This window comes from Muscardinus avellanarius (genome assembly GCF_963383645.1).
Source record: "Muscardinus avellanarius genome assembly, chromosome: 11".
Lineage (NCBI taxonomy): Eukaryota > Metazoa > Chordata > Mammalia > Rodentia > Gliridae > Muscardinus > Muscardinus avellanarius.
Window position 1 is genome coordinate 64346602 of NC_137797.1, and position 21954 is coordinate 64368555.

Consider the following 21954-nt stretch of genomic DNA (forward strand, 5'->3'; position numbering starts at 1 on the left):
TACAAGCATGTGCCACCATGCCTAGCTTAATTTAAACATTTTAAACTAGTAATAATGTCGAGTCCAGCATGGTGACACATGCTTGTAATCCCAGTACTTGGGAGGCTGAAACAGGATTATCACCCAGGTTTGAAACCAGCCTCAGCTACTTAGTGAGGCTCCCATCAACTTAGTGAGACTCTGTTTTCAAATAAAAATATAATAGGTCTGGGAATGTAGGCTGGAGGTAGAAGGCCCCTGGGTATCATCCCCAGTACCACAATAAAATAATTAATTAATTAATTATGTTGGATGTGGTGGCCCATCTTGGAAGGGTACTTGGAAGTACTTGGAAGGCTGAAACAGGAGGATTGCAGGTTCAAAGTAGCCTCTGCAACTTAGCAAGGCTCTCAGCAACCTAGGAGACTATTTCCAAATAAGAAATAAAATCAGAGGCGGGCATGGTGGTACATGCTTATAATCCCAGTACTTGAGAGGCTGAGACAGGAGGATCATAGGTTTGCAGCCAGCCTCAGCTACTTTGTTAGGCCCTCTGCAGCTTAATGAGACCCTGTTTCAAAATAAAGAATAAGAGCCGGGTGTGGTGGTTCACTCTTGTAATCCCAGCTCTTGGGAGGCTGAGAAAGGAGGATTGCACAGGTTCAAAGCCAGCTTCAGCTACTTAGTGAGGTTTTCAGCAACTTAGTGAGACCCTGTTTCCAAATAAAGTATAAAATAGGTCTGGGAGTATAGGCCCAGAGGTAGAAAAGCCCCTGGGTTCCACCCCCAGTACCACAAAAATAAAGAAAGAAAGAATAAAAAGCCAGTCATGGTGGCGCACGCTTGTAATCCTAGCATTTGGGAGGCTGAGACAGAAGGATCCCAGTTTGCAGCCAGCCTCAGCTACTTAGTAAGTCCCTTTGCAACTCAGTGAGACCCTGTTTCAAAATAAATAATAAAAAATAGGTCTGGGGGTGTAGCTGGGAGGTAGAATGCCCCTGGGTTCCATTCAGGGTACAGCAAAAAAAATAAAATTAATTAATAAAATAAAAAATAAGGCTGGGGGTTGTGGCTCAGAGGTAGAATGCACGGGTTTAATCCCCAGTACTGCAAAATAAATAAATAAATAAATAAATAAATAAATAAATAAATAAAATCAGACCAGGGATATAGCTTAAAGAGAGAATGCCCACTACCAAAAAAAAAAAAAAAAAAAAAAAAAGCAGGCATGGTGGCGTACGCTTGTAATGCCAGCATTCAGGAGGCTGAGACAGGAGGATCGTGGTTCACGGCCAGCCTCAACTACTGAGTGAGGCCCTTTGCAACTCAGTGAGACTGTTTCAAAATAAAGAATAATAATAAATAGGGCTAGTTGTGTAGTTTGGGGTACAATGCTCCTGGGTTCCATCCCCACTACCACAAAAAAAAAAGAGTAATAACAATCACAAAGCCGGGTGTGGTGGCACACTCTTGTAATCCCAATACTTGGGAGGCTAAGACAGGAGGATCTGAGTTTGCCAGCCTCAGCTCATTAGTGAGGCACTCTGCAACTTAGTAAGACCCTGTTTCAAAATAAAGAATAAAAAAATCAGGCTTGAGGCATAGCTCAGAGATAGAATGTCCCTGGGTTCAGTCCCCAGTGAAGAGGAGGAGGAGGAGGAGGAGGAGGAGGAGGAGGAAGAAGAAGAAGAAGAAGAAGAAGAAGAAGAAGAAGAAGAAGAAGAGGAGGAGGAGGAGGAGGAGGAGGAGGAGGAGGAGGAGGAGGCAGTCACAAGACAGTGTATAATTTAGTTCAACAAAATATTGCACTGAGACCCTGCGTCTTTTCCCCTCAGAGCCCAGATGGCCCAGTGGGAGATGCTACAGAATCTTGACAGCCCATTTCAGGACCAGCTGCACCAGCTGTACTCACAGAGCCTCCTGCCAGTGGATGTTCGCCAGCACTTGGCTGAGTGGATTGAAGACCAGAACTGGTGAGGGCTTCCAGAGTTGGGAGTTGAGAAAGGTGATTCCTTTCTTCTGAGTCCCAGGATCCTGGAGGCAACCTTGAAGGAATTTGAAAGCCTTAGGACAACAGCCACCTTGCAGAGACATTAATCCTTGTCATTCCTGGTCCCCAGGAAAGAAGCTGCACTAGATAATGATAGTTCCAAGGCCAACCTGCTATTCTTCCACTTCTTGGACCAACTGAACTACGCATGTGGCCGCTGCAGCCAGGACACTGACTGCTTCTTGCTGCAGCACAACTTGCGAAAATTCTACCGGGACATTCAGGTACCTGGAGGAGTTGGAAATAACAGGGTAGAACCAGAAGCCCATGTAGAGTAAGGTTTGGGGTGTGGAACAGTGCCTGGAGGTGCAAAGTAGGGGGCAAATCTGGGGGAACGGGGACAGCCTGGACATTGGGGATCACTGGTAGAGAGAAGGCAGAATCTAGGTAACACTGTTGGGAGAATGGCAGGGGTTTTAGTGAAAAGAGAAAGGGCTAAAGCCGAATATTGTGGGCCCACCCTTGTAATCCTACTACTTGGGAGACTGAGACAGGAGGATCTCAGGTTCATAGCCAGCCTCTGCAACTTAATGAGACCTTGTTTCAATGTAAAAAATAAAAAAATAGGGCTGGGAGTATAGCTCAGAGGTAGACTACCCCTGACTTCAATCCCCTTTACTGCAAAACTGGGGACACTGGTGGGAAGGTCGAGGGTGGTTGGTCGTTGAAGGTGGTTGAATTGGATTAATTTTTCTTCTTTTCCTACTCTAGGCCTTTCCCCAGGGCTCAATTCAATTGGCCGAGATGATCTTTAATCTCCTTCTAGAAGAAAAAAGAATTCTGAATCAGGCGCAGAGGGCTCAGGTGATGAGAACACCTTGGTGGTGATGTTGGAAGCCCCTGGAGTAGAAAGGAAACATGGAAAAGACTCGGGGAATTTGACTTAGACCAGTACCCCTAACCATCCTATGGTATAATTTTAGGTCTGGATATTAGGGATAAAAGGTTGAAATGGCCGGGCGTGGTGGCGCACGCTTGTAATCCCCGCGCTTGGGAGGCGGAGACAGGAGGATCGCGCAGGTTCGAAGCCAGCCGCGCACTCTGGCTTAAGAAACCCTGAAACCCTGTTTCCAAATAAAAAAGTATAAAAAATAGGTCTGGGAGTGTAGCCCGGAGGTAGAAGGGCTTCCAGGAACCCCAGTACCACCAAAAAAAAAAAAAAAAGGTTGAAATGTGGCCAGGTACAGTGGTACACACCTGTAATCCCAGGTGAGACAGGGGGACCACAGGTGCTTTGTGGCAGTCTCAACTTAGCAGGACCCTCTGCAACTTAGTGAGACCCTTTTGTGTGTGTGTGTGGTACTAGGGATTGAACCCAGGGACATTCTACCTCGGAGCTATACCCTCAGCCCTATTTTTACACGGTCTCACTAAGTTGTGGAGGGCCTCACTAAGTAGCTGAGGCTGGCTGTGAACCATGATCCTCCTGTTTTAGCCTCCCAAGTACTGGGATTATAAGTGTGCACTCACCACTCAGTGAGACCCTTTTTCTTTTTCTTTCTTCTTTTTTTTTTTTTTTTTGGTGGTACTGGGGTTCCTGGAAGCCCTTCTACCTCTGGGCTACACTCCCAGACCTGTTTTATTTTTGGAAAGAGGGTCTCTTAAGCCAGCACAGCTGGCTTCGAACCTGCGCGATCCTCCTGTCTCTGCCTCCCAAGTGCGGGGATTACAAGCATGCGCCACCATGCCCGGCAGTGAGACCCTTTTTCAAAATAAAAAATAAAATAGGGCTGAGAGTGTAGCTCAGAAGTAGAATGCCTCTAGGTTCAACCCTGAGTACCACCAAAAAAAAAAAAAAAAGAGGTTGAAATGTACACAGAGTCCCTTTTTTCAGGATCAAAGCCAGCCAGCTCTTGAAGCATCTGTGGAGAGTCCAGAGCATGAGATTGAATCACGAATCCTGGAATTGAGGACTATGATGGAGGTTGGTTGATATGGCAAGAGTTGGGGTGGACAGAGCTTAGCCTACCTCCTATCTCAAAAGCAGCCTCACCAAAGTTCCTACCCTTTTACAGAACCTGGTGAGATCTATCAGCCAACTGAAAGAACTGCAGGATATCTTCAACTTCCGATACAGTATTTTTAAAAAAGGTAGAAAGCACACCAAGAGGTGGGAGAAAGACAGGTGTCTGCTGGGAGGCCAAGGGTGGAAGAGAACAGAAGGGGAAGCCCCAGTGAGCAGTGGTCACCTTTGCCCCATCTCGCTGCCATGCAAAGCTGGACATGCCGAGGCTGGACTGGGAGTGCGGCAAGGGGCAGATGGTGGGTGCTGAAGGAGGTGCAAGGAAAGCTGCTGTCGCAGCTTGGGTGGGCTGCTGGTCCACTCTGAGTTTGCCTGAGGGCTCCCAGGTGCCTGTGCTTTGCTTGGTTTCCCCTCCCTCCAAGCTCTCCCCTTTCTGACTCTGAGAGCCAGGCCAAGAGAGGGCAAGGAGCTCTGGTCTGACTCCTGCTCCTGCCATTCAGGAAAGACATCCTCTTCAGAGCCCCATCAGAACAAACAGGAGCAGCTCGTGCAGGAAACCCTGAATGAACTGGACAAAAGGAGGAAGGTGAGAAGCAGAAGACAGCGGGAGTGAGCTGCAGAAAACAGGGAAAATGGAGCTGGGGGTGCCGGCTGCCCAGGCTTGGCTTCTTTCTCTCTCCCCCCTCAGTTGGATGGTAAAGGGCGATGGTAAGGAGTGCTCATCACTCACCTTATCTCCTCTCCAGGAGGTGCTAGATGCTTCCAAAGCACTGGTCGGCCGATTAACTACTCTCCTGGAGCTACTGCTGCCAAAGTTGGACGAGTGGAAAGTCCAGCAGCAAAAAGCCTGCATCGGCGCTCCGCTGGACCTTAGACTGGAAGAGCTGGAGAGATGGTGAGAAGAAATAGAGATATTTTCCCCTGATCCTTATGCACATCCCAACCCTGTCCTTCTGCTCCTTGAGTTTTGTAAGTTGTAATGCTTTACATACAGCGACAGATGTTGTTCTCACTGGCCTCTGCTCCCCAGAATGACCCAGCCTTTGTTTGACTGTAGCTGTTTGACTGTAGCTGTTCTCTGCTCTTCCTCTTCACCAGCCAGGGAGCCCAGGGCCCAGGATTTGCTTTCATGATAGTAATGAGTTAATCTACAATCTTATTTCTCCCTTTTATTTGTTTGCTTATTTATTTATTTATTTGTTTGTTTGTTTGTTTTTGCGGGTCTGGGGATGGAACCCAGGGGCATTCAACCTCCGAGCTATACCCCCTGCCCAATTTTTAACTCTTTACTTTGAAACAGGGTCTCATTGAGTTGCAAAGGGCCTCAATAAATTTCTAAGTTGCTGAGGCTGTCCACAAACCATGATCCTCTGGTCTCAGCCTCCCGGATGCTGGGATTACAAATGTGCGCCACCACACCCGGTTTATTTCTCCTTTTTAATCACCCAGTTTCTTGAAAGGAGGGAATAAAGGAAGGATGGAGGGAGGGAAGTGAATTATCTTTTTTTTTTTTTTTTGCAGTACTAGAGGTAGAACCCAGGGCCGTTTTACCTTCAAGCTACATACCCTGTCATATTTTTTATTTTTTATTTTGAAACAGGGTCTCACTACGTTACGGAGGGCTTCACTAAGTAGTTGAGGCTGTCCGCGAACCGTGATCCTCCTGTCTCAGCCTCCCGGATGCTGGGATTACAAGTGTGCGCCACCATGCCCGGCTCAACTTATTATCTTATTACCTTGATGATATTATTCAGCAAAAATGAGAAGCCAGGAATGGTGGGTGGCTTATGTTTGTAATCTCAGTACTGGAGGGGGGGGGCTGAGACAGGAGGATTGTGGTTTGCGGCCAGCCTCAGCTACTTAGTGAGGTCCTCTGCAACTCAATGAGACCCTGTTTCAAATAAAGAATAAAAAGTAGGGCTTAGAGTATTGCTTGGAGGTAGAATACTCCTGGATTCTACCCCTAGTATTAAAAAAAAAAAAAATCCTATAGCTGGGCGTGGTGGTGCACGGTTGTAATCTCTGCATTTGAGAGGCTGAGACAGGATGATTGTAGTTGGCCGACAGCCTCAGCTACTTAGTAAGGCCCTCTGCAACTCAGTGAGACCCTCTTTCAAAATAAAGAATAAAAAAATAGAGCTGGGGATGTAGCTCGGAGGTAGAATGTCCTTAGGTTTCATCCCCAGTACTGCAAAAAAAAAAAAAAAAAAAAAAATCCTATGTAGCAAGCACCATATGAAAGTTAACTGTTAGGCCAGGCACTGTGATGCACGCTTGTAATCTTAGTATTTCAGAGGCTAAGAGGGGATCACAGGTTTGAGAATAGCCTCAATATGTAGTGAGACTCATCAATCTAGCAAGACTCTGTTTCAAAATAAAAATAAAATAGGGCCAAGGGTATAATTCAGAGGTAGAAATCCCTGGGTTCAATCTTCAGCACTGAAGAAAAAGAGAAAAGAAAGTTAACTGTTACTGTGTTATAAAGTTTCAATTTTGTTTGTGAAAACAGCTTTCATTTCTTGGATTATAGATCATGTTGAGTAATGTCATATGCTTCCTGGATTGTTACTATTTTTGCCCCAGTCTGTTTTGTTTTTGTTTTTTTTTTATTTTATTTTTTATTTTTTTATTTTTATTTTTTGGTACTGGAAATGAAACCCAGAGGCATTCTACTTTCAAGTTATATCCCCAACCCAATTTTCTTTTCTTTTCTTTCTTTCTTTCTTCCTTTCTTTCTTTCTTTCTTTCTTTCTTTCTTTCTTTCTCTTTTTTGCGGGTCTGGGGATGGAGCCCAGGGGCATTTAACCTCCGAGCTACACCCTCAGCCCTATTTTTTATTCTTTATTTTAAAATAGGGTCTCACTGAGTTGCAGAGGGCCTAAGTAGCTGAGGCTGTCCACAAACCGCGATCCTCTGGTCTCAACCTCCCGAATGCTGGGATTACAAGCGTGCACCACCATTCCCAGCTTTTATTTCCTATTTGGAAACAGGGTCTCACTAAGTTGCAGGGGGCCTTGCTGTATTGCCAAGGCTGGTTTCATACCTGTGATTCTCCTGTCTCAGCCTCTCAAATACTGAAATTATAAGCCTGGACTGCCACACCCAGCTCCCCAGTTTTTTTTTGTTTTTATTTTTGTTTTTGTGGTACTCTGGATGGGACCTGCGGGCATTCTACCTCTGAGCTATATAGCCCCAGCCCTGTTTTATCCTTTTATTTTGAAACAGGGTCTCACTAAGTTGTAGAGGGCCTCATTAAGTTGCTGAGGCTGGCTGTGAATCTGCGATCCTCCCGTCTCAGCCTCTCAAGTATTGGGATTACAAGGGTGTGCAACCATACTTGGATCCCAGTCTGTTTCTGACTCTTTTATGATGCTGATGATGCTGATGTGTGTGGTACTGGGGATGGAACTCAGGGGCTTTCTATCTCTGGGCTATACTCCCAGACTTATTTTATATTTTATTTGGAAACAGGGTCTCACTAAATTGTTGAGAGCCTCAATAAGTTACTGAGGCTGGCTTCAAACCTGTGCAATCCTCCTGTCTCAGCCTCCCAAGTACTAGGATTACAAGTGTGCGCCATCACGCTTAGCTTGTTTCTGACTCTTTTTTTTGTGTGTGTGTGGGTCTGGGGATGCAACCCAGCATTCAACCTCCGAGCTATATCCCCTTCCCTATTTTTTATTCTTTATTTTGAAACAGGGTCTCACTGAGTTGCAAAGGGCCTCGCTAAGTAAGCTGAGGCTGTCTGCGAACTGCGATTCTCCAGTCTCAGCCTCCCAAATGCTGGGATTACAAGCATGCGCCACCACGCCCGGCCTACGTTTCTGACCCTTTTATTTTTTTTTTTATTTTTTTATTTTTATTTTTTGATGGTACTAGGGGTGGAACCCAGAGGCTTTCTACCTCTGGGCTATACTCCCAGACCTTTTTTATACTTTATTTGGAAACAGGGTCTCGCTAAGTTGCTGAGAGCCTCACTAAGTAGCTGAGGATGGCTTTAAACCTGTGTGATCCTCCTGTCTCAGCCTCCCAAGCGCGGGAATTACAAGTGTGCGCCAGTACGCCCAGCATTTTTCTGACTCTTTTAAAGGAGAACTCTCAGCTGGGTGTGCTGGCGCATGCTTGTAATTCTAATACTTGGGAGGCTGAGACAGGAGCACTGCAGGTTCACTGCTAGCCTTGCATCTTAGCAAGGCTCTCTGCACAAAAAGAGAGCTTTTAGAACCTGGCTGCTGGCTCCAGGTAATGCATCTTTCCTCTCCCTCTGTTCTGTCCCTCAGGTTTACAGCTGAAGCGCAGCTGCTGTTTCACCTGCGGAAGCTGCTGCAACAGCTACACGAATTGCATGTCTTGATTAGCTATGAGGGGGACCCGCTGATTAAAGGCGTGAGCCTGCAGAACGCCCAGGTCACAGAGTTGCTGCAGCGCCTCCTCCACAGGTCTGGGAGCTGGGGAACGGCCTCTGGAGAGAGATGGGAAGGAACAAGGGGAGACAGTCTTACAAATACTGAGCTATGTATTCCCTTCACACTTCTCTCCCCAGGTCATTTGTGGTGGAGACCCAGCCCTACATGCCTCAAATTCCCCATCGACCTCTTATCCTCAAGACTGGGAGCAAGTTCTCTGTCCGAACAAGGTTGGCATTTCAGAAATCACACTACTGCTTCCTCTTCCTGCCCTGCTCCTGTGTGTTTTCTGGCTCTTGACCATTTCTTCTCCCCTTTTCCCCCTAATTTTCTTACTTCCTCTAATCCCTTTCCTTATCTTTTTCAAACATCTAGCCTATCTAGGAAATTGAGATTGACTGTGTTATTCCCTCCATCCCCTTCCCCCAAAGGCTGCTGGTGAGACTCCAGGAAGGCAACGAGTCGCTGACAGTAGAAGTCTCCATTGACAGGTGAGTTGGGGCAGACAAAGGGTAAGACAGTAGCGGGGCCAGGGCATGGTTGGGGAGGGGGGTGGAGGAGGAGCTCAACCTCTCCACAGCAGGGCCCTAAGGCTATCTTCTTCCCCACTTCTTTTCGCACTGGAATAACTCTTCTTCTGTTGAGCACTTACTGTATGGCATGCAGCATGTCAAGTACTCATTTGATGATAATAGCAACCCCCAAGAGTTAGGTTACCACTGTACCTTGCAAACAAGGAAACAGGCTCAAAGAGATTATATCTCTTCTTTAAGGCCACGTAACTAGTGAGCTCCAGAGGTAGGGTTAAACTCAGGTCTGTCTAATCCCAAACATCAAATTCCTAATTTCTGTACTCTTTTACCTCCTAGTGATTTTTTTTTTTCTATTTCTTTTCAGGAATCCTCCTGAAGGGTAGGTGCCTGGCGGGGACATTGCAGACATCCGTGTACTACTATGCATGGCCTGCACAACCAAATTCGGCAGCCCTGGTGGGAACATGAACAAGGAGGGACATTTGGGTGGGATGTGGACCAAGGGAGAAGGGGAGGTATGAAAGGAAGTGGAGCTTTGACTTTCCTGCTGAGTTCTTAGAATAACTCTGCTCTTTGTCTTTGTATATCTTCTTTCTCCTGGAACAGCTTCCGGAAGTTCAACATTATGACCTCACATCAGAAAACTTTGAGCCCCGATAAGGGGCAGAGACAGGGCTTAATTTGGGACTTTGGCTTCCTGGTAAGAAGTCATCAGTAACTTGGGCTTCTAGTCCAAAGGAAAGGATCAGGGGCTGGGGGGAAGGTTCCAGATCTTGAGGCAGAACAGGGGTCTCAGGTCCCCTCTTTGTCCTTCTGTTTCCTTCCCCTTAACTCACAGATGCTGATGGAACAAAGGGCAGGTGGTTCTGGAAAGGGCAACAGTAAGGTAAGGTCATGACAGGACCGGGGGCAGGAGGAGCTCGCCAGAGGCCCTGATCGCTGTGTCCTTGGCGGCTGCAGGGGCTGCTGGCTGTGACGGAGGAGCTGCACGTCATCAGCTTCACAGTCCAGTATGTCTACCAGGGGTTGACGCTGGAGCTGAAAGTGAGTGAAGGGGGTCAGGAGGGCTGGAGCAGACTAGAAGGCACCCCCAGGGGAAAAGCTGAAATCCCTCCAATGGGCTGCCCCCTTCTCCCTACCAAATGTCTGCAGCTAAAAGTACCACATCCCTCCTCTGACTCCTGTCTTCTCCCCAGACAGACACCCTCCCTGTGGTGATTATTTCTAACATGAACCAGCTCTCGATTGCCTGGGCCTCTGTTCTCTGGTTCAATCTTCTCAGCCCAAACCCCCAGGTAGGAGATGGGGCTAGCAGGTGAGGGGTAGAGAGGAGGGTGTAGTGGGAAGGTCCTGAGCATCCACTTCCTCGCCCCTGCAGAACCAGCAGTTCTTCTCCAGCCCCCCTAAGGCCCCCTGGAGCTTGCTGGGCCCTGCTCTCAGCTGGCAGTTCTCCTCTTATGTTGACCGAGGCCTCAACCTGCAGCAGCTGGGCATGCTGAGGGACAAGCTCTTTGGTATAGATTTCCTTTTCGCTCGGCCTTTCCCCAGCCTCTGAATCTCTGGCCCTCTGTCCTGTCTATCCCAGGACCCTGTGCTGGCCTTTCCTCCACCTCTCTGATCCAGCTATCTCTCTATCTCACGTCTCACAGGACAGAACTGCAATGTGGAGAATGCGTTGTTGTCCTGGTCTGACTTCTGTAAGGTAATTCCCAGCATCCATTGCAGCTAGATCTAGCCCCAGTCCAACTACTGACCCTTCCCCACCACTCCTTTCCCACACGAGGGGCAACCCCACAACTCTTCCTGTCTTTCTATTTCTCCTCCAGCGAGAGAGTCCCCCCGGCAAGCTCCCATTCTGGACATGGCTGGACAAAATTCTGGAGCTGGTACATGACTACTTGAAGGATCTCTGGAAGGATGAGTAAGACCTTTGCCCACCTTCCTATCCAGGCCTGCTCTTTCTGGGACCGGGCATGAGCTCTGGGTGCCCCCAAATGGCAAAAAGAGAGACAATATACATACCCATGTTTATTGCAGCACAATTGGCTGTAGCCAAGTTATGGAATCAGTGTAGGTGTCCATCAACAGATGAATGCAAAGAAAATGTGGTGTATGTACACAATAGAGTTTGTTCATCCATAAAGAAGAACAAAATTGGGGCATTTTCAGGAAAATGGAAACTTGTGACCATAATTTTGAGCAAAATAAGTCAGACTCAGAAAAGTACCATGTTTTCTCTCACTGGTGGGCAAAACTAAATGGAAAAAAAAATGAGAAAGGAATGCCATGAAATCAGAAGGGGAGCCAGGTGCAGTGGCACACACTTGTAATCCCAGTAGTTAGGAGGCTGAGACAGGAAGATCGCAAGTTCAAAGCTAGGCTTGGCAACCTAGCAAAGCTCTCAGCAACCTAGTGAGACTTATTTCCAAATAAGAAATAAAATCGGGCTGGAGATGTATCTTGGAGGTAGAAGGCCTCTGGGTTCAATCCCCAATACCAAACAAACGAACAAACAAAACAGAAGAGGAGCTGGGCATGGTGGTGCACACTTATAATCCCAGCATTTGGGAGGCTGAGACAGGAGGAATGCAGTTCACAGACAGACTCAGCTAATACTTAGTGAGACCCTTTGCCACTCAGTGAGACACTGTTTCAAAATAAAGAATAAACAATAGGGCTAGGGGGTGTAGCTTGGAGATAGAATGTCCCTGGGTTCCATCCCCAGTACTGCAAAAAAAAAAAAAAAAAGGCAGAAGGGGGACCATTAAGCTGGGCATGGTGACACATGCTTGTAATCCTAGTGCTTAGGAGGCTTAGACAGGAGGCTGCAGGTTTGCAGCCAGCCTCAGGGACTTAGACCCCTACAGCTTAGTGAGACCCTGTTTCAAAATAAAATAATACAATAGGGCTGGGTATGTAGCTCAGAGGTAGAATGCTCTGGGTTCCATCCCTAGTACCACCAAAAAAAAAAAAAAAAAGTTAAAGAACTTATCCAGGGAACAGAGTTGGGATTCAGACTTAGGCCTTCATGACCTTAGGCCTGTGTGTTCTCCATCACAACACTGCCTGTGGATTTGCATATTAGTTGGCCTTTACAACATGCTTTTCCTCTGTGTGATCTCATGGAATCCTCACACTTCTTTCAGTCCCTATATGCGTGTGGCGGGTGGGCTGAGATTGTCACTAAAGTGAACTGATTTGCCCAAGATGGAAAAATTTAAAAGTGACAGAATTGAGCTGGGCGTGGTGTTGTACACTTGTAATCCCAGTACTTGGGAGGCTGAGGCAAGTTCAAGGCCAGCCTCAGCAACTAGTGAGGTCCTCTGCAACTTAGTGAGACCCTGTTTCAAAATAAAGAATCAAATAGGGGTGGGGGTGTTGCTCAGATGTAGAAGGTCCCTGGGTTCAATCTCAGTACTGCAAAAAACAAAACAAAACAGTGACAGAACTGGGCCAGGGAGGGGGCTCACGGCTGTTCTCTGGGCTCCAGGCGCATTATGGGCTTTGTGAGCCGGAGCCAGGAGCGCCGGCTGCTGAAAAAGATGGTCTCTGGCACCTTCCTGCTGCGTTTCAGCGAATCATCAGAAGGGGGGATCACCTGCTCCTGGGTCGAGCACCAGGACGATGGTCAGCTGCTCTGCCCTGCCGCCCTCACCCCCAGCCTCTCCTTTCTGCCCGGCTCCCCGGGCTCTGTCCTGAGTCCCACAGCGGCTTTGGGGTTGGCAGCCAGGGAGGAGAGCTGCAGGCCAGCCTCCTCTAGCCCGCCTGTTCTTGCATCCACCTTCCAGATAAGGTGCTCGTCTACTCCGTGCAGCCCTACACCAAGGAGGTGCTGCAGTCCCTCCCGCTGACTGAAATCATCCGGCACTACCAGCTGCTCACCGAGGAGAACATACCGGAGAACCCACTGCGTTTCCTCTACCCCCGAATCCCCCGCGACGAGGCTTTTGGGCGCTACTACCAGGACAAAGGTGGGAGTCACTGGCATACTTCATTGCTAGGTTAGAAAGGGCCTCAGACGCCGGGCGTGGTGGCTCACGCTTGTAATCCCAGCGCTTGGGAGGCTGAGACAGGAGGATCACACAGGTGTGAAGCCAGCCTCAGCTACTTAGTGGGGCCCTCAGCAACTTAGTGAGACCCTGTTTCCAAATAAAATTATAAAATAGGTCTGAGGGTGTAGCCCATAGGTAGAAGCCCCCTGTGTTCCATTCTAGTACCACCAAAAAAAAAAAAAAAAAAAAACTTAAGAGGCTGAGACAGGAGGATCACAGGTTCACAGCCAGCCTCAGCTACTTAGTGGGGCCCTCTGCAACTTAGTGAGACCCTGTTTCCAAATAAAGAATAAAAAATAGAGCTATGGGAGTAGCTGGGAAATAGAATACCCCTGAGTTCAATCCCCAATACTGAAAAAAAAAAAATTAAAAAGGGGGGGAGCGCCTCAGACATCTGTAAATCCAACTTCTTCCTTTTTCTTTTGTGGGTCTGGGGATGGAACCCAGAGGTATTTGACCTCTGAGCTATACCCCCTGCCCTAATTTTTATTCTTTTTTTTTTTTATGGTACTGGGGGGTGGAACCCAGAGGCTTTCTACCTCCGGGCTATACTCCCATACTTTATTTGGAAACAGGGTCTCACTAAGTTGCTGAGAGCCTCACTAAGTAGCTGAGGCTGGCTTCGAACCTGTGCGATCCTCCTGTCTCAGCGTGCGCCATGATGCCTGGCTCAACTTCTTCCTTTCAAATTCAGGAAAATTGATACGTAGGACTGATAAGGGATTTACCCATGGGGTGTTTTAGTTAGTGGGGAGATTCAATTGTCAGGACCATGTGAACTTGGAGAACGCTGAGATCTATTCAACATGCTGACCTCCTCCCCCACCTTCGTATGTCCCCACAGTTAATCTCCACGAACGGAGGAAATACCTGAAGCGCAGGCTCATTGTGGTCTCCAACAGGTGAGCTAGGAACTCTTTGCCCATTCTCTTGAGTTCTTTTTTTTTTTTTTTTTTTTTTTTTTTTTGTGGTACTGGGGATGGAACCCAGGACCTTCTACCTCCGGGCTACACTCCCAGACCTATTTTATATTTTTATTTGGAAACAGGGTCTCTTAAGCCAGCTGAGGCTGGCTTTGAACCTGCGCGATCCTCCTGTCTCAGCCTCCCAAGCACGGGGATTACAAGTGTGCGCCATCATGCCTGGCTCCTGAGTTCTTTTTGACTCACAAAGTGACTCTGACCTGCCCAATTCCAGACCCTCTAGCCTTCTCTACCTTCTGACCCACATGTTCCAGTCCTCCAAATTTTCCTGTTCTTCTAGACTCTCTCACATTCTCCTGATGCTACCCTTAGGTTATCTCCACAGGTGTTCCTTGTTATTAGCAGTCATAGTTTCAAGCTTGGCACTAGATTTTTTTTTTTTTTTTGGTGGTACTGGGGATGGAACCCAGGGGGATTCTACCTCCGAGCTACACCCCCTGCCCTATTTTTTATTCATTTTGAAACAGTTTCTCATTGAGTTGCAAAGGGCCTCACTAAGTATCTGAGGCTGTCCGTGAACCGCCATCTTCCTGTCCCATTCTCCCAAATACTGGGATACTGGGATTACAAGCAACCACCACCATGCTGACTAGCCCTATTTTTTTTTTTTTTTTTTTTTTTTTGCAGGTCTGGGGATGGAACCCAGGGGCATTCGAGCTCCAAGCTACACCCTCAGCCCTATTTTTTATTCTTTATTTTGAAACAAGGTCTCACTGAGTTGCAGAGGGCCTCACTAAGTAGCTTAGGCTGTCTGCAAACCACGATCCTCTGGTGTCAGCCTCCTGAATGCTAGGATTACAAGCGTGTGCCACCATGCCCGGCTTTTATTTTATATTTGAAACAGTGTCTTGCTAGGTTGATGAGAGTCTTACTACTAGCTGAGGCTGTCCTTGAGCCTTCTATCCTCCTGTCTCAGTATCCCAAGGACTGGAATTACAGGCATGTGCCACCATGCCTGGCATACTGGGATTACAGGCATGCACTTATATATTTTTATTTTCCAACAAGGTCTCACTAAGTTGCTGAAGTTGGCCTTGAACCTGCAATCCTCCTGGCTCAGCCTCCCAAGTACTGGGATCATGGGTGTGTGCCCCCGTGCCTGGCTCATCCTACTTCCTTTCAAGATTATTATAGCCGGGCCTGGTGGCACACGCTTATAGTCCCAGCATTTGGGAGGCTGAGACAGTAGGATCGCGGTTAGCGGACAGCCTCAGCTACTTAGTGAAGCCCTTTGCAATTTAGTGAGACCCTCTTTCAAATTAAATAATAATAATAATAATAATAATAATAATAATAATAATAAGCTGGGCATGCTAGTGCACGCTTGTAATCCCAGTTTGTAATTCCAGCACTTGGGAGGCTGAGACCGGAGGATTTTGGTTTGCAGCCAGCCTCAACTACTACTTTTTTTTTCTTCTTTTTTTTTATGGTACTGGGGGGTGGAACCCAGGGGCTTTTCTACCTCCGGGCTATACTCCCAGACCTATTTTATACTGTATTTGGAAACAGGGTCTCACTAAATTGCTGAGAGCCTTACTCAGTAGCTGAGGCTGGCTTTAAACCTGTGCGATCCTCCTGTCTTATCCTCCCAAGCGCAGGGATTACAAGCGTGTATCACCACGCCCAGCTCAGCCTCAGCTACTACTTAGTGAGGTCCTTTGCAACTCACTGAGACCCTGTTTCAAAATAAATAATAAAAACTAGGGCTGGGGGCATAGCTCAGAGGTACAGTGCCCCTGGATTCCATCCCCAGTACACAAAAAAAGAATTATTATATATTGGGGTTCCCATTTGCCATTGATGACTCTGAGACTCTGAGAGGTTACATAACATGCCTGCAATCACCCAGCTAGTTAAGGATAGGATTTATACTCTAGCAAACCTGATTCCCAAGCCCATGCTCTCTAGCCCTCTGCTGTGCTGCCTTCCTAGACAGAGACACGGCCTCTGCTTATTCTGCCACTTCAGCTAAACCACTGAGCCCCACCCCTTTGCCTCTCTTGGGGTGTCTAGACAGGTGGACGAACTGCAGCAACCATTTGAGCTTGAACTGGAGCCAGAACTGGAGCCACTAGACCTGGAGCTGGGGTCAGAGCCAGACCTACATCTGGGCCTCGAGTTAGAGCCACTGCTGGAGACAGCGCTGGCTCTGGAGCCTAAGCCGGAGCCCATCCTGGAGCCCATAATGTGCATGGGATCACAAAGAGTGCCGGAGCCAGACCTGAGGCCTGTGTTACCACCAGGGCTGGGGCCAGACCTGAGCCTTGTCCCACAGATAGTGCCGGAGCCAGATTTGCCCCACGATCTGCAAACCTTGAACACCGAGGGAATGGAAAGTAAGTGGTGAGCCGGGCTGGGCAGAAGGGGCACGGTCACTGTCCCACCTCTCTTCCCATTCCACAGAAGCCTGAGCTCCAAGCTCCTTGTCAGAGAGAGGCTCATTTCCACATGATTCCTTTGAATAGGAATGCACACCTACCCTGCTCCCCCAGCGCCCTGGCTCACCCTCAGGCCCCTTCCAGGCCTTCCCCGCTACTCTTTCTTGCTTTCCCTACTGGGTTGGGAACTTCCAACTAAGATCAGGGGCTGACTTTTCTCTCTGGATTACCTAGTCTTCAGAAACTGTGTAAAGATAGAAGAAATCATGCCAAATGGTGACCCGCTGTTGGCTGTCCAGGACACCGTGGATGAGGTGTACGTCTCCTGCCCCAGCCACTTCTGCACTGATGGACCCCTGATTCCTTCTGACGAATAGGACCTGCGTTTCCTCTGAGCTTTTTCTTTTTTTGCCTGTCCTGCCACTCACATCATAATGTTGCTCTCCAAGGTTGAAAAACCAAGCATTCTAAGCTGGTTAACCCTAGGGTTTGGAGCAAGAAGTGAAAGCAACATGGATACAGAAGGACATTGGTGAATCAGAACAGATGCTGTGGTCATACTTCTCAGTAGGATCCTGGAGGCTGCCTCTGTGCTGGGAAGGATAGGGGTCCTGAGGGCAGGCCAGGACAGTCGGGAAGACAGTTGGGAGGGCCCAGGACAGTGGCTTTCCAATATGGAAGGATTCCAACATTTTAATAGTTGGTGAATTGAGGTACACTAGCATTGGCCCTTTGTGGGGAGCACAGACATTTTATAGAATTCCATTTCTCTCTCTCTCATTTTTGAAAAATCTGTGGTGAATGTTATCAAACCCCTGGATTCACACATGCTAGGCAAATGCTCTGCTACTGAGCTACAACCCTAGACCTTCGTTTTTCTCATGTAGCTTCTTTATGTCTAGGATAACCTTTTCTTTTATTTTTCCCTTCACTTCTGATACCTCTTCTAAATTTCTTTTTTTCAGCCGGGCCTGGTAGCCTACACGTATAATCCCACTACTTGGGAGACTGAGACAGGAGGATTGCAGGTTTGAGGACAGCCTCAGCAACTTAGTGAAAAACTGTTTCCAAATAAAAAAAAATTTTAAAGGGCCCCCCAAAAGTTTTTTCTTTTTTCATAGAGGGGTTGGGGGGCTGAGCGCTCTCTGCCTCAGGCCACCATGTGACGCTCCACCCCGAGGAAGAAGCAGTTCTCCTACAGTGTCCTGCCTGCTCTGCTTTCTAAGTCGCCTTGTAAATATGTTTCCCTGTAACATGGTCCTGCCCGTCTAATTTGGTTGAAAAGCTTTGCACACTCGTTTAGGCTACCTCGTCTCCGCTTCCCTAGTGCTTAAGAGACAAATCACTCCTGGAGGCTGGAATGGTAGGGTTCCTGGGAATTTAGGAATTGCTTTCTATAGTATTGAGTAGAATTTGGTGTTTTTACAGAGGAAGAGCTCTGGGTCTTAGCTATTTTTTTTTTATTAAGCTATCATCCTCTCTTTTATACAATATATTGTTTTTCTGAAAGGAAGGGTTTTAATCCTTGGCTGTGGACCTGGGTAAAGATCAAGTTCTGGAACTCAGAACCTCAAAGGTTAATCATAGGGCCCTGTGCCTTAGCCATTCCCAGGGTGCCGTAGGGGCAACAGCTTTGGCTCTGTGATGTCCTTCCTGTGTGACTCAAGATAGAAACGAAAAAGAAGTCCTACGTGTATGGCTGTTGCTTGCCACTCAGTGGGCCCTGTGGAACAGAAATGACTAATAAACTTTGTGTTGACCTTGAAGTGTCTCATCTTGGAACTTCTTTTAATTCTTTTTGCAAACACTAATGTCCTTAAAGACATCAACACATAGGAATGGAGTCAGCGAGTCCCCCCCCCCCCCGGGATGTGTCTCTTGTCATATTTCTTCTTTGTCCCTCCCTGTTTGGAGCAGCTGTTCTTCTTTAGGATGGGGAGTGGATTCTATATGTGTTGGGGGTAGAGGATAAATGCTATATAATTATACTATTATCACTCAGCTGGTTGGCAGCAAATCTCAGACATAAACCCTAGTCTGGCTGACTCCAAAGCTCATGCTCTTTTTTTTCTTTGCATCTGAGAATGGAACCCAGGGGCATTCGACCTCCAAGCTATACCCCCTGCCCTATTTTTTATTCTTTATTTTGAAACAGGGTCTCACTGAGTTGCAGAGGGCCTCACTAAGTGGCTGAGGCTGTCCGCGAACCGCGATCCTCCTGTCTCAGCCTCCTGGATGCTGGGATTACAAGCGTGCGCCACCACGCTAGCTTGCCCATGCTCTTTTGATGCTGGTACTAAAGGAAGGGAAATAATCACTGGTCCCCTCCTCCTTTTTTTTTTTTTTTTTTTTTTTTGCAGTACTGACTGAAGATGGAACCCAGGGGCATTCTTCCTCTATACCCCCTGTCCTATTTTTTAGTCTTTTTTTTTTTTTTTTTTTGAAACAAGGTCTTACTGAATTGCAAAGGGCCTTGCTAAGTAACTGAGGTTGGCCACAGACATGTGATCCTTCGGTCTCTGCCTCCTGAATGCTGGGATTACAAGCGTCAGCCATCACGCCCGACCCCCTCCTCTTCAGAAAGTGATACTCTTATTGAATCCAAACTCCCTTCTGGAGGGGTGAACAGATGTCCTTTAAAGGGAGAATCTTATTTGCTTGGGGGATTTACCTTCATTTTCTTGGAATTTCCTTCCTGCTCAAAACTTGTTTTTATTTTGAGACAGAGTTTCACTAAGTTGGCCAGGTTGGCCTCTGTCAAGGGCCAACTTAGAATGTACATTGAGATTATCATCTTGGAGCAGCTGTTTGAATACATGGTATTTGGCTGAGTGGGATTTGTCTGCAAACAGACAAAATCCAATGTAATCTCTGAGGTGTGGTCTTTGATGTCATCTCTAATCCCTCCTCCCTCCAGGCTTGTCACATGCCTGCCTCACTGATCTTTATTATAACCCATGACAATTGTTTGTCACGAGTTAATCAAACATAGCTTCTGAGCCGGGCGTGCGCACTCTTGTAATCCCAGCATTTGGGAGGCTGAGGCCGGAGGATCCAGGTTCACAGACAGCCTCACCTACTTAGTGAGGCCCTCTGCAACTCAGTGAGACACTGTTTCAAAATAAAGAATAAAAAATAGGGCAGGGGCTATAGCTCAGAGGTCAAATGCCCCTGGGTTGCATCCCCAGACCTGCAAAAAAAATAAATAAATAAAAATAAATAAATATATCTTCTGTGTTTAATTAACTTTTATGATGCCTTGTCTAAAGTTTCTATAAAAATAAGGCCCTGGCCGGGCATGGTGGTGCATGCTTGTTATCCCCGCGCTTGGGAGGCGGAGACAGAGGATCACGCAGGTTCAAAGCCAGTGTCACTGGTTTAAGAGACCCTGTTTCCAAATAAAACATAAAAATGAGTCTGGGAGACTTCCGGGAAGATGGCGACCGAGAAAAGCGGGGCTTAAGAGCCCCGCTAACAACAAATCTCCATTACCACAAAATCAGCACCTTTCATAGCCAGAAAACACCATCACCAGTGAAACAAAAAATCACCAGGCTCCAGAGAGAAAGCGGACTGAGAACAGAGCCACAGAGGAGATACACCGGCCTTGCACCCGAGGACGCAGCAGACGCGGCAGCAGCGCCATACTGCCAGCGGCAGCGGCGAATTCACGGGACGGCTACAGCAAGCCGAGGTGAGCCACTGCGGAAGAGCTAGGCGGGATTTCTCCGCGCAGAGAGCATCTAAAGCTCCCAGTGGCCGAGCTCAGCACACGCTGCAGGGATTCAGAGTAGAAATCAAAATCAAGAAGAAAAACGCCAGCCCCATAGCCGAGGGCGTAGCAGCGGCGCCATATTGCCACCGGCGGCAGCAGCAGCGAATTCAGCGAGGCCAGTACAGCTACATCTGCGTACTCAAGAACAGTGAGTCAAATTGTGGGCCACAGAGGAGAAATCCCAGTACTGTACTCCCTGGGACTTGACCCAGTGGGGGAGGGGCGGTGGCAGAGATATCACACCATAGGAGAACGTGCAACCTGGCACCCCCCACAGTCTAAAGCAGCCTCTATCAACTCTCTGGGTCGGAGACTCTGTGATAAAACCCAGTAAAGGAGTAGTGGGGTCCGAGATACTACTGACTCGAGATCCAGAACACCTTAAGGGAAGTCATAGTGACCCAAGGGAAGAACCCAGAGAAGGCACAAACATCGGAAATCATGGGAAAGAGGAATAATACTGGAGCAATTAATGCCCACAACCCCACAACATCAGAACCTGATAAAACAGAAAATCAGAGATTTCTAGAAGATCAAATCAGGAAAATAACTAGAAATAATAGAGGTGCTTCGAAAAGAACTCAGAGAGAGCCAAAAAGAGATAAAGGATGCAATTAATGAAGTAAAGGCCTCAATTCAAAGCACAAACAACCGATTAGAACACATGGAGAACAGAATCTCGCTCTTAGAAGATGAGCAATCCAAAAATGAACTCATAGTTTCTAATCTAGAAAAAAATATCCGACAACAGGAATCTGATATTGAAGAAATATGGGCCCATTTTAAGAGAGCTAACCTAAGAATAATTGGAATAGAGGAGGGAAAAGAAAGTGAAACCAAAGGGATCAACAATCTCTTCAAAGAAGTAATAGCAGAAAATTTTCCAAACATAGAGCAAGAGGTTGATACAAAGGTCCAGGAAACTTACAGAACTCCCTTTAGACAGGATCGGAGAAGAGGATCCCCACGCCACATAATTGTCAAAATGACCAATGTGGAAGCCAAGCAGAGAATCTTAAAGGCAACAAAAACAAAGGGCCAAGTGACATTCAGAGGTAAACCAATTAGAATCACTCCAGACTTCCCAAACCAAGTCATGAGAGCCAGAAGGGCTTGGAGTAACATATTCCAAACTCTGAAAGAAAACAACTTCCAGCCAAAAATTTCCTACCCAGCAAAACTTTCTATCAAATTAGATGGAAAAATAAGAAGCTTCCATGACAAACAGAAACTGAAGGAATATATGTCTTCAAAACCAGCACTAGAGAAAATACTCAAAGAGATTAACTACAAAGAAGAAATAGGTAACACACATCAGAACCAGAGAAACAAGAGTTTCCATCCAACAGACAATTAAGATTGGTTATCTGTGGAGATTCATTATTTATGTTAGTCTTTTACCTATCTCTAAATGGCATTGTTTGCCTTTATTGTTGTTAATTTTTAGGATTTCTAGTTGGAATATTAATATACCTTCAGATATAGCAATTGGAAATATTTTATCCCATTCTATTAGTAACTGTTAACTCTGTTTACATTGTCTTTGGATATACAATTTTTTTTTTTAGGGAGTCTGTATACTCCTCTGTTGCCTGTGCCATTGAAATCATAACCAAGAAATCACTGACAATTTCAATGTTGTGAGGTTTTATGACCCAGATTTTCTCCTAAAAGTTTATAGTCTTAAGATTTATATTTAGGTCTATTATCTATTTTGAGTTAATATTTGTATATGGTATTAGGTAAGGGTCCAATTTTATTCTTTTCCATGTAATTATTATTTTTAACAATATTTAGTTAAAAGATTATCATTTCCACCACCAAATGTTCGTGGA

General features: G+C 46.8%; 1 protein-coding gene across 1 annotated transcript; it reads left to right on the forward strand.

Moving 5' to 3' along the window:
* Positions 1 to 1821: 1821 nt before the first annotated feature.
* STAT2 (signal transducer and activator of transcription 2) lies at positions 1822 to 16721 on the forward strand (the record flags this gene model as incomplete). The annotated part of the gene is made up of 23 exons (XM_080704852.1): positions 1822 to 1952; positions 2100 to 2253; positions 2741 to 2833; positions 3864 to 3953; positions 4045 to 4120; positions 4493 to 4578; positions 4739 to 4887; positions 8273 to 8431; positions 8536 to 8628; positions 8830 to 8889; positions 9296 to 9310; positions 9538 to 9631; positions 9770 to 9817; positions 9892 to 9975; positions 10128 to 10226; positions 10310 to 10445; positions 10581 to 10633; positions 10758 to 10852; positions 12422 to 12558; positions 12720 to 12902; positions 13828 to 13885; positions 15980 to 16302; positions 16579 to 16721. The coding sequence occupies 23 exons, from the start codon at positions 1822 to 1824 to the stop codon at positions 16719 to 16721; spliced, it is 2559 nt and encodes an 852-aa protein (XP_080560978.1).
* Positions 16722 to 21954: the final 5233 nt, after the last annotated feature.